The sequence below is a fragment of the Molothrus aeneus genome, chromosome 32, assembly GCF_037042795.1.
Source record: "Molothrus aeneus isolate 106 chromosome 32, BPBGC_Maene_1.0, whole genome shotgun sequence".
In the NCBI taxonomy this organism is placed as follows: Eukaryota; Metazoa; Chordata; class Aves; order Passeriformes; family Icteridae; genus Molothrus; species Molothrus aeneus.
In genome coordinates this window covers 1,981,832-1,996,736 of record NC_089677.1, presented here as the reverse complement: position 1 = coordinate 1,996,736, position 14,905 = coordinate 1,981,832, and the positions used below count along the sequence as shown (strand labels likewise).

Genomic DNA, 14,905 nt, shown 5'->3' with positions numbered 1-14,905 from the left:
AAGTGGAGAATTATAATTACAAAATGAAACCTGCCATAAAGTTTAAAGCCAGAAGGAAGAGTAAAACAGTAAAGCTATTACAAATAAATTAAGTATAAAATTCTACTGTAAAATATTTTTATAGGGAATGAAAATGTCTGCACCATTTTATTGTGTATATTAAAGAGAGAAGCAGCCTTATCTTTAGATCAGATGGCTGGTTTTAATTTTTTAAAGAGAACCCTTTTCCTTTAGGAGGACTGAACAAATAGTCACCTAATTTACATTTGTCATATATAATATGATTTGATAACTTAAAACTGTAGGTCATGATTTCTGCAGTTAAAAAACTCAGCACTTGTGACTGGTAGAATGCTGTGTGTCTATTTAGTGAATGCTTTTTTGGCATAAATTAGATTATATAAAAAAATCTGATGACTAACATGTATATCAAGATGGTGAGCAAACACTTGGTTTTTGGGGGCAGTATATTATGGTCTGTGTTGGGGTTTTTTAGATCCTACTGAAATGCAAACAGTAAAATGAGTTGAGTGTTAGCACTGGGAAACATCTTTTGTTTATAAAGCTGGCAAATGGTAGAAAAAGTACAAACAAACAAATGTGGGTTCTGAAATACTTTTTCAAATGAAAATGCCAAATGCAGGTTGCCTGATTTGTTGAGGCTTAGCTATTTTTTGTGAATATTCAGACAGCTCCTGGACACTCAGAAATCTGTTTCCTGATGTTAAAAGCTAAATGTTTTTTACTGGGCTGAAAAAAAAGTTATTTATTATTCACTTGGCTCTCAACAATATGCTGCTTAAACTTCTAACCAGTAAGAAATCGTGGTACTGGAGGCTTAGGCAGTCAACTACCTAAGCCTCCTGAATCGAAACCCAGCACCCAAGCAAGGAGTTGAAAATAAGATATCCTTAGAAAATAGTTCCTCAGAAGAGTTTAGCAATCTCTCATGAATGATTAATACTATTGAAGAAGCTTGTGCAAATAGAAAAACAGGCCAAATCAATTGAAACATGTACCACAATCTGACCTACGCTTTCTCTTTGTACAGAAATAGTAAATAATGTTTCTGAATACCAGCAGGATTGCTTTTTCTTCCTACCAGTGAACAGAATAGTAACAAAGAAGGGAAAAGTAGACATAAAAAGGGTGACAAAAGCACATTTTATTCACATGATTGTTGTGGGTGAAATCCTAGCCCTGCTTCTGTGCATGCAAGTTTTGTCCTTAACTTCAGGGAGGTGAAGGCTTTGTGCATGGTTCAAAATACCTCCATTAGTGATGTTGTGGACAATCAGCAACATTTCACACAGATGTGTTAACATCGGAACTCTCAGTAAACTACTTTAACCATGGGTGAGGGGGGGCAGAGGGTTGTATGCTCCTTTTCTGCTGCTCTTCCTTGGTCCTCTGTGCAGGTTTGGATTTCTTATTCGATGTTTTAGCTCCCAGAACATGCTGACAGCCCTTTCTAGACCTGTCGTAGTCTGGCATCCCTGTGCTTGTGAGATGACTGGGTTGCCTCTGACAAGGAGGATGGTAAATTCTGCCAGTGTTTTCAAGTCCATCAGTCATTTCTGGAAAGTGCCTGTCTCACTCCTTCCTGAAGTACTGAAATCTAGTGTATAAACTAACCTCTAGTAGTGTTTTTGCTCTGAGATGTTCCAACTTCAATTTTCAGTTTCTCTGCAAGTTTTCTTACTGATCTAATGAAAAACAAAAGCATTTGCACAAAAATAATCAGCAGATCTGTATTCCTCTGCTCATGCTGCAAGCTGTGCATTGGGTGTTGGTGTGACAGCTGCTGTGGGAATGCGTTACACAAGAATATGGGGATTGAGCCTTCAGAAATTATTTCCAGTAATACAACTTAGATGAGTTTGTGAAACTTGACATATGCTTTTACCTATATATGGTCTCAGTGCATGCATTTCACTTCAACATGAGAAATCTGCATCTCATTTATTTGGGTGGGTTTTTTTTATATTGATGCCTTTTCCCCATGAAAATTCTCTGGCCTATTGCAGAGAATTTGAAAGTTACACATACCTCAGCAACCAGGAAAATGCTGTCCACACCTTCCCCATCCCCATCCAAAGCATGTGCATTATGTGCTGCATGGGGTTGCCATGGTAAGTCTGCTGTTCTTTCCACACAGCTTCCTATGTGAAACATACACTGCTCCCTAACACCCGGCTCGCTGCTGTGCTGAGCTTTAAAAGATTTCTGAAGGAGAAGCTGTACCTGCTTTAAAGGCTTCCCTAGCATGAAAAGTCAAAGAGTGGTGTTTTAGACCAGTCTATATCCTTCTGTTTGCCAAGGCAGTATCCATGATTTGAAGCTGGCTCAGTAATGTGATCTGTAACTCGCTTTGGGAAGTGTTGGGCGGGAAGAGCAATAATTCAGTTTACTGCACTGGTGTTTAATCCTTTTAGCTTGAACAGCTACAGTGATAGCCAAGGTCAGCCCTCATCATTTTTATCCAACCATCCTAGTTCATTTTGTGAACTGACTGCACCATCCTTCACCCAGCTCCCACCTGAGGGCAAATCCTCACCTCCCAGTCTGAACCCCACCATTCACCACTCACATTCCTCTGCACTCCTGCTGCCTCCCCTGGAGCTTGCCCTGAGCAGCTTTCTCCTCCTCCAAAACAGAGGCATTTTTAACATCTCAGCTCTTTTCCGTCATCTGCCCTTCCCCACATGTCCTACACAAGGTGTTTCCAGCTACTTGGAGTCGAAGCACCGCACTCTTTGCCACCCAAATTTTGGAATTCCCACTACATCCCTGCTTACATATGCCCCTGGCATGTAGTTCATCAAGTAGGATTTGATCACAGATGGGTTTACCCCTCAGCTCATATTCAGCTACTTTCTGCTCAAAACCTGAACTTCAGAAAGACAGCCCTAAGGTGTTTGTATAAAAAGGCTGCTCCTCCAGTTTTGCTGTAAAAACCCCAATATTTCTTCTTCCCATGTGGCAAAGATGGGTACAAAATAATTGGTTCATACTCTGGTTTTGTAGTTACATTGTAGAAAATGCTAAGACCTTTTTCTGTATTTAAAAAAATTTCAGTGTTTTAGATTTGTTCCTCACCCTACCACTTATCCTGTGAACTTGTCAAAACCAGCTCAGTTTATCTGCCTATAAATTTCATAGATTTTTTGACACAGAGAAAAGGTTGAGTGATTAAAGATTATTATCTTACACCTTTTAAGCACTAAAATGCTTTTTGAAAATTTACCTAGTAAACAGAAGTAGTATTATTAAAAGCAAAGATCTCTATAATTTTTTCTCCTGAGTTTGTTTATATAAAAGTAAGCTCCTGAATTAAAGCACAGCCAGCAAGGGATAGAAATATGTACTGTATACTGCAACAGTGAGCAAAACTAATTTTATTTGCCCTTTCAAAAGAAATGTTGTAAAAGTAAAATAGTTCATAACATTTCTGCATATCTCTCTGGTTTCTAGTGACATTAATATAACTCTTGCATCTCTTGCTTTTTGATTTTTTTCCACCAGAATTCCCTAACTGGAGTAGCAGATACAGTATAGCTGCATATAGATAGATTTGCTTCTATGTATTCAAACAAAATACGGATTGAGGTTAAAAAGATTGATTTGAAAACAAGTATTCCTTCTATGGCAGACGGGTGTTCTCTGATTTCCTCTTGTAAAATACAAGTGAGACTCATCAAACTGGGCCAGATCTAGTTTCTTCAGTTTTGAATGTAGAGATTGGGTTCTGAACAATGCAGCCTCACCCCCCACAGCATCTGATTTCATTTAGTGTAATTAAGCCCAGAAAGTCGTCACTTTGTCCTGACAATAGTCAGGCTTTAGCATACATTTACAGCTGTTAGGAGACTTTTTATGTTGCTTTGCATTAACACACTGAAACATATCTCCAAAATGTGTTAATTAAATTTCCTCAAATTGAGTAACTTGAAGAAAAGAAGTTATAATTAGGAAAAAAAAAAGCATCTAAATGTATTTATGTATCTAAAATAAATCTTTTTCCTGTGTACAGTGTAATCATATTTAAACAATGAAATGGGATAGTACTTTTCCTTTGAAAATGGCAATACCTTTGATTTATTTGTATTTGTGTCAGAGTTACTGCCATAGTCCAATCTCTAATCTCTTTAAATTAATCTATCTACCCAACAAATACTGCAAATGTTGTGATGTGAACATCAAGAATTTTTACACCTCCCATTAGTGTTAGGTTTGTTTTAACAAATCCTTCCATCCGGCAGATTTAGAAGTCTGTGTACTCTTTTGTAAAGGTAAAAAAGTAGTGTCAGAATTGCAAAGCAGACACTAAGGAGTAGGTAAATACTTTATAACCTTGTTATGATGCATTTCCTGCAGGGTTGATCCGGTGCCCCATGACGCTCCGAAGCCTCCAGGATACACACGATTTGTCTGTATTTCTGATACTCACTCAAGAACTGATCCCATCCAAATGCCATATGGAGATGTGCTAATACATGCTGGTGATTTTACTGAGCTGGGGCTTCCTAGTGAAGTAAAAAAATTCAACGAGTGGCTAGGTAGGTATTGAATTCTGTGTGGATTCGACAGTAAATTTGTTTACTGATTGTATCTGCCCCTTCTGCCTCCCAGTTAAAAACCATCACACACTCAGAAATCATGAATATTAATTTCACTTTTAAATTTGAATGGCAGTGAGCAGGAATCAGATTTTTTTTCTTAGATTCAACAAATATTTTTGCATTTTTCCAACTGAGCAAATAGGATTTGTGAGACTATTCATCTGTTCTGCCTTCACACTCTCAAGTGTACATTAAGCAACTTCTTGGTGTTAGCAACAATTGAAGTCAGGAGGCTTTAATGATTTACATAAAACCTCTTGCATACATTGTTACAGCTTTGCTGTGTCCCCTAAAAAGTTGTTGTGACTGAAAACATTTTTCTGTTTAACCCCAGAGGGCTCATAGGTTTGAGGGTTTTTTTAATATCTGAGGCTCAGCTGCGCCACAGAGATGAATTCTGAACAAAGCAAACCCTGTGTGCCTGTGGTTGCTGCCTTGGATGTAGCAGACCAGATGTAGATGCCTTCTGTAGGCAACTTTTGGCATTGCTAACTGAAATTCTGTTCCACTGGGCAAGAGAGTGATGATTTACATGTGCTTCTGCAATGTTTTGTGTATGCTAAAAAAAAATTAAAAAAAATAAAAATTGGAAAGCATGCACTGTATCCAGACAAAAACCCTCATCAGTGCTGTTCTTGCAGCATTGCAGATACCTTAATTTAGAATAAAAGTGGCTTCTGGATTTTGAGACTTCATTAATTAAAAAAAGGTGAGAGGGAATGAAGGAGTTGGAGAGAGAAAGGACCCAGTTTAAGGGTAACAGATTTCAAGTTTTTGTGTTGATTTTCTTTCTTGTAGTTGATATTTTTGCATTTTTTTCCTTTTTTTTTTGCTACATATTGCAGCAATCCACTAGGAAGGCACAAAGCAGACAGATGCATGTAGGCTGAAATGAAATTTAAAAAGGAAAGTCAGGACTTCACAATTTAAACAAATATTTACTAGCAAATAATTATTAGCAAGGCTGATAAATATTTATTTGAGCTCAGGAACTCAATAATATGCCCCACATGGAACAATTGTTTTTTTCTATGACTATGAAGGTAGGAACAGCACGTGGAATAATTGATATAGAGCCATCAACTCTGTCTCTGCACCCAAATGGAACAGGTTGGTTATAAAACAGTAAGTTTTGACTCTATTTTGTAGGTCTTTACCATATATTATAGTAATATGCTGAAAATAGCATTTACAAATTATTCAAACCATATGGTTACACATTCTAAATAATCCTGATTTTATTTATCTGCTGGTGTGGGAAGAGAAGTGCTTTGGGATATTGCTGGTGAGCAAGGATGGGGCTGTGCTCTTTGCTTGCTGCAATTGGAGTTTTTGTCTCCAGTTCTCCATCTGCCTCCCTGCTGGTCACAGCTGTACGGTGTTCTGAAGATGTCTGTAAGCTGAAATCCTCTCAGAATGGTAGGAAGATTTCCCAAGGCATTTCTGTGATGTTCTCTTCATCATTTTTATTCCAAAAAAAAAGGCTTAATTTTCTGACTTTTCAGGCATGCTTCCAATTTCATGGTAGCGTGCGCTTGGGAAAAGGTGATCTTGGTGGTTGGAGTTATATTTTTGCAAGAGCAAAAGATTTGAGATACAGGAAGCTATCAAGTTAAAAGGTTTTTTTTAGTTTCTTGGCAATTTAAAATAAAGATTTAACTTAAATTTTTAATAAAGTTTTTGTTTGGCTGTTTTAAACAACCAGTTTATCAACTCTTCAATATACTGAGTGTTCACAAAATCTGCAGTAAATGGCAGAATGGTTAAAAGCATCCCCATTGAGAAGGAATTTCAGAAGGTTTTGCTGATTGTCCATTTTTTTGTGAACGCATTAGTCTCCAACAGCTTTGATTTTTCTAGATGGCTGCTTCCAGTACCTTCCATAATTTTGCAGCTAATCCAACCTTCTCCTTCTTTCTTAATATTTTACTGGTTTCTTGAGAAAGTAACTGACAGACTCTGGCACCAACTTTTCCTCCACTGACATTCTTCCTTGCTGCTGCCAGATTTCCCTGTTTATTCCTTCATGTGCAGGGCTCGCTTTCCCACTTCTTTGTCTAATCTGTGTCTCCTGCTGTCCTTAGATTACAACTTTGTTTTTGCTTTGCAATAAACACCAGGTTTGGTACAGCTTCCCTTGATCTCAGCTTCCCCTCAAGCACAAGATACAAACCCTCCTCCCGCTTTTGCTCCAAGTCTCTATGTGCATCATTGATTCCTACCTTTCAGTTTTCAGTTCTGCCATACCCTCTTGGGTCTGTGCCACTCTGATCTCTCTGTTTCATCTTTCCAGATGAACTCGCCCTTCAGCAAGTTCAGATTTTATCTTTGCGCTTTACACAAAACTCCTGTGCCTGTCTGATGGAAAATTTATTTTACATTACCGTCATTAACTTCCATGGGCCTTATGGTTCTATCATGCACATGCTCAAGTGTTGTGCTAATAGAGGCACATTGGCTGGATGAGTCATCCCCTAAAATCTGTTCTCTTTTTCTGACTGTCCCTGGTTCCCAGGAAGGCCGCTACCAGCTCGGTAACGGCGCTTACGATCCCAGTATTGTCCCTGCCTGGGGCTGCTACCCAAGTGCTCTGTTTTGGCAGCCCTTTAGTCACCAAGTTTTATACTTCTGACCCCTAAAGCCCTCTAGTTCATTTCAGTTTGTTCTTTCTGGTGATTAATTACTTTCTGTCATGCGTGTTTTTCTCTAAGCCCTTTCTCAGGGAGAGAGTTGAGGTTTCAGTAGGGCTGGCTTGGTGTCTAATTCTGTGGAAGAGATAAAATGTTGGTGATCACTGTATGTGCTTATTTTCTCAGCCTTCTCTGGTAGGCAGTCCAGCTTTACTTTTAATTTAATATATAGATTTTTCTTCTCTGAGTTTTCTAATTGCATTTTGGGTCTGTGCAAAGTTTGAGCACAGACACAGTTTTGCAGCAGAGTTCCAGAATATGACAGGGATGTTGAGATGAACTGTGCTTATTCTGAACCTGTCACCTACTAATTTCATTTGGTATTTCCTAATACTGGAAGAGGCAAGTGAAAAACCTTATCATTCTTTATTCTGCTTAAGAACTTTTAGGCTCTTTCCATATCTGCCCCTAAGATATTTTTCAGGCTGAAGATTGTTCAGAAGTCCTTAAATGCCTTTGATCATCTCTGTCACTCTTTGTACCTCTTTGTTCCACATGCTTATAAAAGGAGTGAGACCAGAACTGCACATGTTCTGAGAACACTACAGATTTATTCCCTGCACAATGAAATTTCCTAGCTCTCTTTTCCTTTTTGGTCTTGTGGATTATTCTGTTTTTAACAGAACAATGAGATGGCATTTTTCAGGGTAACTTAGGAAATTAAGGGAATAGGGGATGAATAGTCAGTTTACAAAGCATACAAACAGTGCCAACCTGCTCATTGCCCTCCCTTCTTTTTTTTCTGAATAGACCCTTCTCCTGTTATCATATCTCAACTTTTTCCTTTTTTTATCTAGTTTGTTCTCTTACTGTATTTTTCTTCCAAATTTAAAAATTCAGTTTTGGAGAACCAGAATAAGATGAAGTACAAGGTATGTTTTATGGTAGGAATGAACAGAAGGCCAAGAATCCAGGGAAACTTTCTGATGATTTATAAGAATGCCTGGTATGACTTTGAATGTGTGCTAATTTTCCAGCATGTTCAGGGGATTTTAATGATAACACTTCCAACAGACAAAAATAATCGGCAGCTTTTTCATTATTTTGAGTTTTGTTATTTATTCCCTTCCTTACCTGCATGTCAATCAAATGTGTTGTAGGACAAATACAGAGACATATGTCCTGCCTTAGTACACTCATCAAATACTGACTCCAAAACCGTCTCTATTTTTTATCTCCTATATTGTTGGCACTGAAAATTGCCTGCCTGGCTCAGTTGCTCATGTAATTCCCTTTGCTCAAGCCTGTAATATCACTTCCAAATTGTATGCTCCAGGACCCGCTGTCACTTTGAGCTTGTGGGTTACTTTCCTGGAAATTTAACTAAATAGCTGATCTGTGGTATAAGCTGCAACACATACTTCCATCTTTTCTCTGAGAATTCTCTTCTGTGCATGGATTGGGAAGATTACTTAAACTAACACATTGTGTAATATATATTGTTTCAGTGTGTTTGCTTGAGATTTTCCAATTTCTAAGACAGGCTTTCTATTTGAGATTCAAGTTCAAGGTAAATTGGAAATAAAAAAATAGAAAGTGGCTTGCAGTTGTAATGGAAAACAATAATTAGCTCTTCAGAGTATTTTCCTGAAAATATTATTACATGTTGTACACACACAAATACAGACAAGAAAAAGGATTACATTATTTGGCATGCATTTCAGAAGTTGACCTAGGCAAACTCAGCACAAAGGATAAGATTTTTTTCAGACTAAAAAATATTTTAGAGTGAAGATGTCTACCAACTGTAATAACTAGCATTACTAGAACATTACCTCTTTCTAGAATTAGATTGTATATGATCTAAACTTGTAGTATTAGATTCTGTAGACAGAATCAGAGATTTGTTAATAAACATCATCTCTGCTTTTTAAAGGTCTTGAAAAAAGATCTTCAGAAAAACTTGTGGTCACTAGACTTAGCTTTACTTTTGCTTTACTGCTCAGCTTTGCAAAATGATAGTAATTATTTTTCTTCCTCTCTTAACAGGTATATTTTTATGTTCAGTAATACTCATGTTTAAACCAGATTAAAACCATGTTGAAGATGAAAAAAATCAGCTTCAGAGCAGCAAAAGGAATTAGAATTTATATATTGTAGTCATGCCATTTTGACCATCGATAATTACACTATTTTTATGTTAATGTAGAAACCCCTTGAAAGAAGTATTTAAGCATTAATTATTTATTTACAAAAGAATGGCTTTGGAAATGCAGTGGAAAACGTTTAGCTGTGCAGGGATTCAGAACAGATGTCAATTTTAAAAGACTGGGCATACTGAAAACAAATGTTGGTTTTTACTGCTGTTCTTAAATGTAAGGTGGCTTGATGCATTTAGACATCCAAGACTCAGACACAGAAAATTGCACTGCAATGCACTCTCCCAGTATTTCTCCAGTTCTGGGGAGTTAGGATGTCCTAGGAACTTCAGAATATTAAACTGGCTTTGTGAGGAGTATTTAATTTGCATCCCTGTATTGGGAAGATGATCCAAATGACTATTTTCCACGTAGACTTCCTGTGCCAGTGGTGAGAAGCTGTAGAGTTGATACATGCTAAAGCATTGTTCCTTCATTTCCAACTTCCAAACCCATGAGCTTCTGGGGGATTTCTTGAACTTTGTACTAATATTGAGCTTGCCTCCTTCCACTAATGCATTGAAAAGTACCCAAACTCCAGGATTCTGAGCCTGAGGTTTCATAAATACTGAGATCCCTGACCCTTCAAATGAGTAAGTGAATAAAAATACCTAGTCTTATCCCTGACTAGCAGACAAGGGTGGCTTTAGGAAGGTAGTGTGGCCCAGAAGTGAACAACCACAGAACTGGAAAGATCTGGGATGTGAGTCTGTGAACTGTCATTGCCTCTGGCAGAGAGATTTGAAAGAGCCTGAGGAAGACAGGCAACCAAATTCTAGTTAGTCATCTTCAGATTTGACAGCCTCTTTATTTTTCCCCCTTGTGAAATTGTGAAAATTATGCTTGATCCACCTACTACATGAATGTGTTGGAGGATTAATTATTCTCAGCACAGCACTTTGAACACCTATTGTGCAGCACTGTACACAAACATTAAACATAGTTATTAGTGCTGTGCACCTCGTACGCTGACATGACACATGGCTCTTTGTAGTCTTCCCTTCCAGAAGGTGACAAGTGGGAGATGCTGAAAGCACCTCTGTGGGATCTGAAGATCTGAATAGGAATCTGTATCAGTGTGCACAGAGATCCATGTAGGAAGTGTAAAACGTTTTTTAATTGTTACTTTTAAACTCAGTTTTCCCAGCTCCTTCCTTTTCATGGTCCCCAGATACAAGTTGTAACCAAAACTAGAATATTTCTGGGGGCAAGAAAAGATGTGGTAGGAATTATATCTCCTCAGAAAATTTAAGACTATAACTATCCCAGGAAGCAAAAAAACCCCAAACAGAGTTATGAAAATGGACTGTGACTTACATAGTGATTTTCAAGCCATCAAGTGCCATAAGCTGAGGGGACACATCAAAGGAAGGTTCAGTCCAGGCAGACATTGCAGTTGTGCAATTTTTTAGACATCTCTTACAGACCACAGGTGAACAGAAGGTGCAGATCCATGTAACCTTTTGTCTTGATTCAGTGCAGCTACTCTAATGGCCTAGTTATGCATTGGGCTGGTTCTGCATAATTGCAGGGAAATTAAATAAACCAGGCTAAAAGGAGCCACTTTTCCTTTAGAAGTAATTTTGACCAATTATAGTGTATGGGTGGGTATAAAGCACAGTATATCAAAGAGCCTAAGTTGGATTATAATCAGGTGGTTTTTTAGTTTGATTTGCCTTCCTCTGTTTTTAAGGAATCCTGTTTTATCAACGTGAGCAGTGTTTTATGTGTTTGCTGTTTTAGTGTTTGGTATAATTACTGGCTTTTTCAATGCAAGAATGGATAGAGCTGGAAGGTTACAGATGACTTCAGAGGGAGTGTTCATTTACAGTATTATTCCAGATTACACACCATTCAAAAAGTATGTTAATGTGAATTTCCCAGACATCAGCACCAGTGTTTAAACACAGAACTGTCAAAAAGATGCTAAAAAGCAATCTGAGACAGTTATGCAATCTTTCCACTGTATCACTCACTGCTGTATTCTAAAAGGTTGAAATGAGAGGGAAGAAGCACTAAGTGGGCACTTACATGATTGTCACTTCTTTTAATGAATACTAAAAATTTTGCTCAGTACAAAATACCGGGAAAGAAGCAAAACACATCTGCCTGTCCAGGTTTGCATTTAGCTTGGCAAAGTTGGGAGCTGATAACCACTGTGAGCTTCAGAGGAGGTCCAAAGTTGATAAAGATGCTTCACTTGGTACAAGAGGAGCCTGGAGTATGGACACCATGAGTTTGCTCTTGGATTATTTGCAGTGTTGATCTGGTTTACTTGGTTGATAATAGAACAAGATGAACCCTTAATAACACAGACTTCCACTTTGAACAAGCTCAGCTGCAAAGAAATAGCAAACAGACAGTGTTGCTCAACAGGCTGCATTATGCAGCCTGTAGTCCAAGTAATGGCTCCCCAGCACTTCAAGTTATTTTGTAAAAATTATGTTCGCCATAAAAAGAACCTACTGGAGTTTGGAAGTAAAAAATTACTGCAATAATTCTGTAATTGGTGCATAAACATGCAAAATTAGATGTTTGGTTGATTTTCTTAAATAGTAATCTGCAGTAATGAAAGGAATAAACAAAGATGTTCCTCGCTGAAGAAATATATATGTTCCTATACATATTATATTACCAGAACTGCTGTCATATTCTTATCCTGAACAAATGAAGGCTAAGAAACTTTCTGAGGAAGCTTTGCTGTAAACTGACAAAAACTCCATGGATGAAGTGAAAAAGTCTGTAAGATGATAACACATCTGCCTATATATAAGTTAAATATGATAACCTAAGCTTGTTGATAGTAAACTAATCTCAAATGATAAGAAACTATATTGATGGAGGAAATTTAGGGCCAATTTTTCTGTGTAAGGAGTTGTTCTGGGAGAAGAACCACTGCTGCCTGACTTCTTGGATCTTGTCTCGTAGATCTGCTGTGGGTTCCAAGTTGCCTCATTCCTTTGAAACCTCTCCTTCAGATTGGGAATTATTTACCTTAGACACTTTCAGGAAATTCAAGGGAACATAATTACCTTTGAGGTCTTTATATAGTAAATGGCTTTTCATTCTGCTGGGCAGTTTCAGATAGATATAGAGTGACAAGCAGGCAGAAGTCTAAAGCATTGTACTTCAGCAAGTTCCATATTTTCCCTAAGAAAAAAGATATCTTTTTCTAAAACTGCTAAATTAAGGGCAAGATATTGTGTCTCCAGCATTTTATTGCATATAAGGGGAGATTACAAAATGGAAAGGGGAAAATAAGGCAGGAGAGATAAAGAGTCATGTAGCCAAGAAGAAGGAAAAGGATGGGAGAAATCTCTTATCCCACATTAAGACAGAGGCTGACAGAGGTGGATGGTGGCTTGGAGCCCCATTCCAAATTGGCAGAAGGCAAAGGTTGAATGTGGCCTGAAAGAGAAAACTCAGAAGCCCAGGGCTGAATCAGAGCCAGTGTGTTTCTGATAGGATTTTGATTTGTAAATGTTTCATTCCAAATCCAAATAGGATGAAGTGGATATAGGTTGATTATGGAGGAAAATAATTTTAGTTTCTTACAAATTAAACATTATGAGAGTTAAAAAACCCAACACTTACTTTAGGGGAAAAAAAAAAGAAATTTTGCCTAGAAATGAAATTTTTATTCACCCCAAAATATTTTAAATGTACATTTTGCTTCATTTTTTTTTCCCTTGGTAATGTCAGAAAGACTGTGTGAATTTCCAGATATAACCTATTCCATCCAAGTGGTATTTTAATACAGAAAAATATTTAGGTAAAATTTTTCCAACTGATTCTAGTTGCAGTTTATGGCCAGATTAGAGGCATATTTTAGTAGAATCTTCTCAGGTGCCAAGAACAGAAGGATCCCTGGACTTTGGACAAAAACACTTGTCTTGTTTTGGCTGGTCAAAAGAAGAGATCAGACAAAAAATGTAACTTCCCCCAAATTCATAACTTATCTTCTTTTTTCTTTGTTTGAAATTACATCTTTGACTCCCATAGCATATGTTCTTGCAAGTGTTTCTTGGCACTCCTGAAGGGCAGATCTGTTTCTTACATGCTTCCTGCTTTATTTTTTTTCTGGGGAATTAATTTTGTCCTGGATATGTGTGCAGGATTCCTGTGACAGCCATAATTTTTCTTTAATATCATTGTATACACAGAGCTTCTGTATTAATACTGAGTTTGCTACCTGCCCACCAGCAAAGCCATATGCTAGAATCAAATGTTAATTGGTTATCAGTTGGGGATTTAGTCCTACTCATCTGCTGGATGGGTAGTATGAGAAATTTACACCAGAGTTAATGGAACATACTCTCTAGACTTGTTAAATTGCCCGTCTGCCATAGACTTGTTCCATAGACTTGTTACAATCAAAACACAAAATGAGGTTTGGATTTGTCTTAGCATTGCAGGCTCTTTAAAATTCTGGTTTGTTTTCCAGTGTGGCTTGACAGGAGTCTAGAGAATCAGGGAGGATGGAAGGGACCTCTGGAGGACATTGAGTTCCACCTTTTCCTCAAAGCAGGCATGGTTAGAGACCAGAACCTTGGCCTGGTGAACTCTGAGTGCCTTTGAGGGAGGAGATTTCCCAGCTGCTCAGAGCGCCTATTTCACTTTTTTACCATCCTCATAGTAAAATTTTTTCCTTGTAGCATGTTGTCACTTGTGCCTGTTGCTGCTTGTCATGCATCTCTAAGAAGGACTTGCTCCTGCATTTACCTGGGCTCAGGTGGTTGCAGACCAGCAGCAGGGTCTACCCTGCATCTTTTCAGGGTCTGAACAGCCTCAGATCTCAGTCTCTCCTCTCATCCCAACCACCTTGGCTGCTCTCTGATGGGCTTGCCTCAGTTTCTCAGTAGCTTTCATGTCACTGAAGAGCCCAGGATGGGACCCCACACTCCAAAGGAGGTCTCACAAGTGCTACGTGGTGGAGAAAGATCACTTCCTTTGTTCAGCTGGTTTCTGAAAACTCAGTGTGGTGATTAACACAGCCAGGGTGTCATGGCCACAAAGACTCCTTGCAGAGTCTTTTTGAGTGCAGTTACTCCATCCTGGGTGCAGCTGTGGGAATAACTGATGAACATGGAAGCATTTGAATTATCTACAATCAAGAGCTGTTGGGATAAAAAATGGAAAGTGTTTATTCTAGGACTGTGCATAGGAACACAGCCATACAACAGCTATAAGATTATGTGCCCTTGGGGATGTCCTGCTCCTAGCCAAGGAAGCCAGGGCTACAAATTGTGCAGAAATCTGTTCCTTACACATAACTTCACAACAGCAGTGCCTAGGCAGGAACAAGATTTCAAAGATTTACACCTAAGTCCGACTTTGTAATTCAAGAGCCCTCAGAGTATAAAGCAAAGCACATTCTAAAGCCTTCCAAGGAGCAAAGTTTGAACAAAACATTGCTAAATCTATGAATAAGCAGCAGAAAATACCCTGTTAGTAA

At 38.2% G+C, this 14,905-nt stretch overlaps 1 protein-coding gene across 3 annotated transcripts in view; it reads left to right on the top strand.

The window, feature by feature from the left end:
• Positions 1-14,905, top strand: part of MPPED1 (metallophosphoesterase domain containing 1) — a 64,613-nt gene that overhangs the window by 14,413 nt on the left and 35,295 nt on the right. For all 3 annotated transcript variants that reach the window (XM_066568422.1, XM_066568423.1, XM_066568421.1), the window contains exon 3: positions 4,378-4,563. In XM_066568422.1, the coding sequence (XP_066424519.1) occupies positions 4,378-4,563 (186 nt within the window). The remainder of the gene's footprint in view (positions 1-4,377; positions 4,564-14,905) is intronic.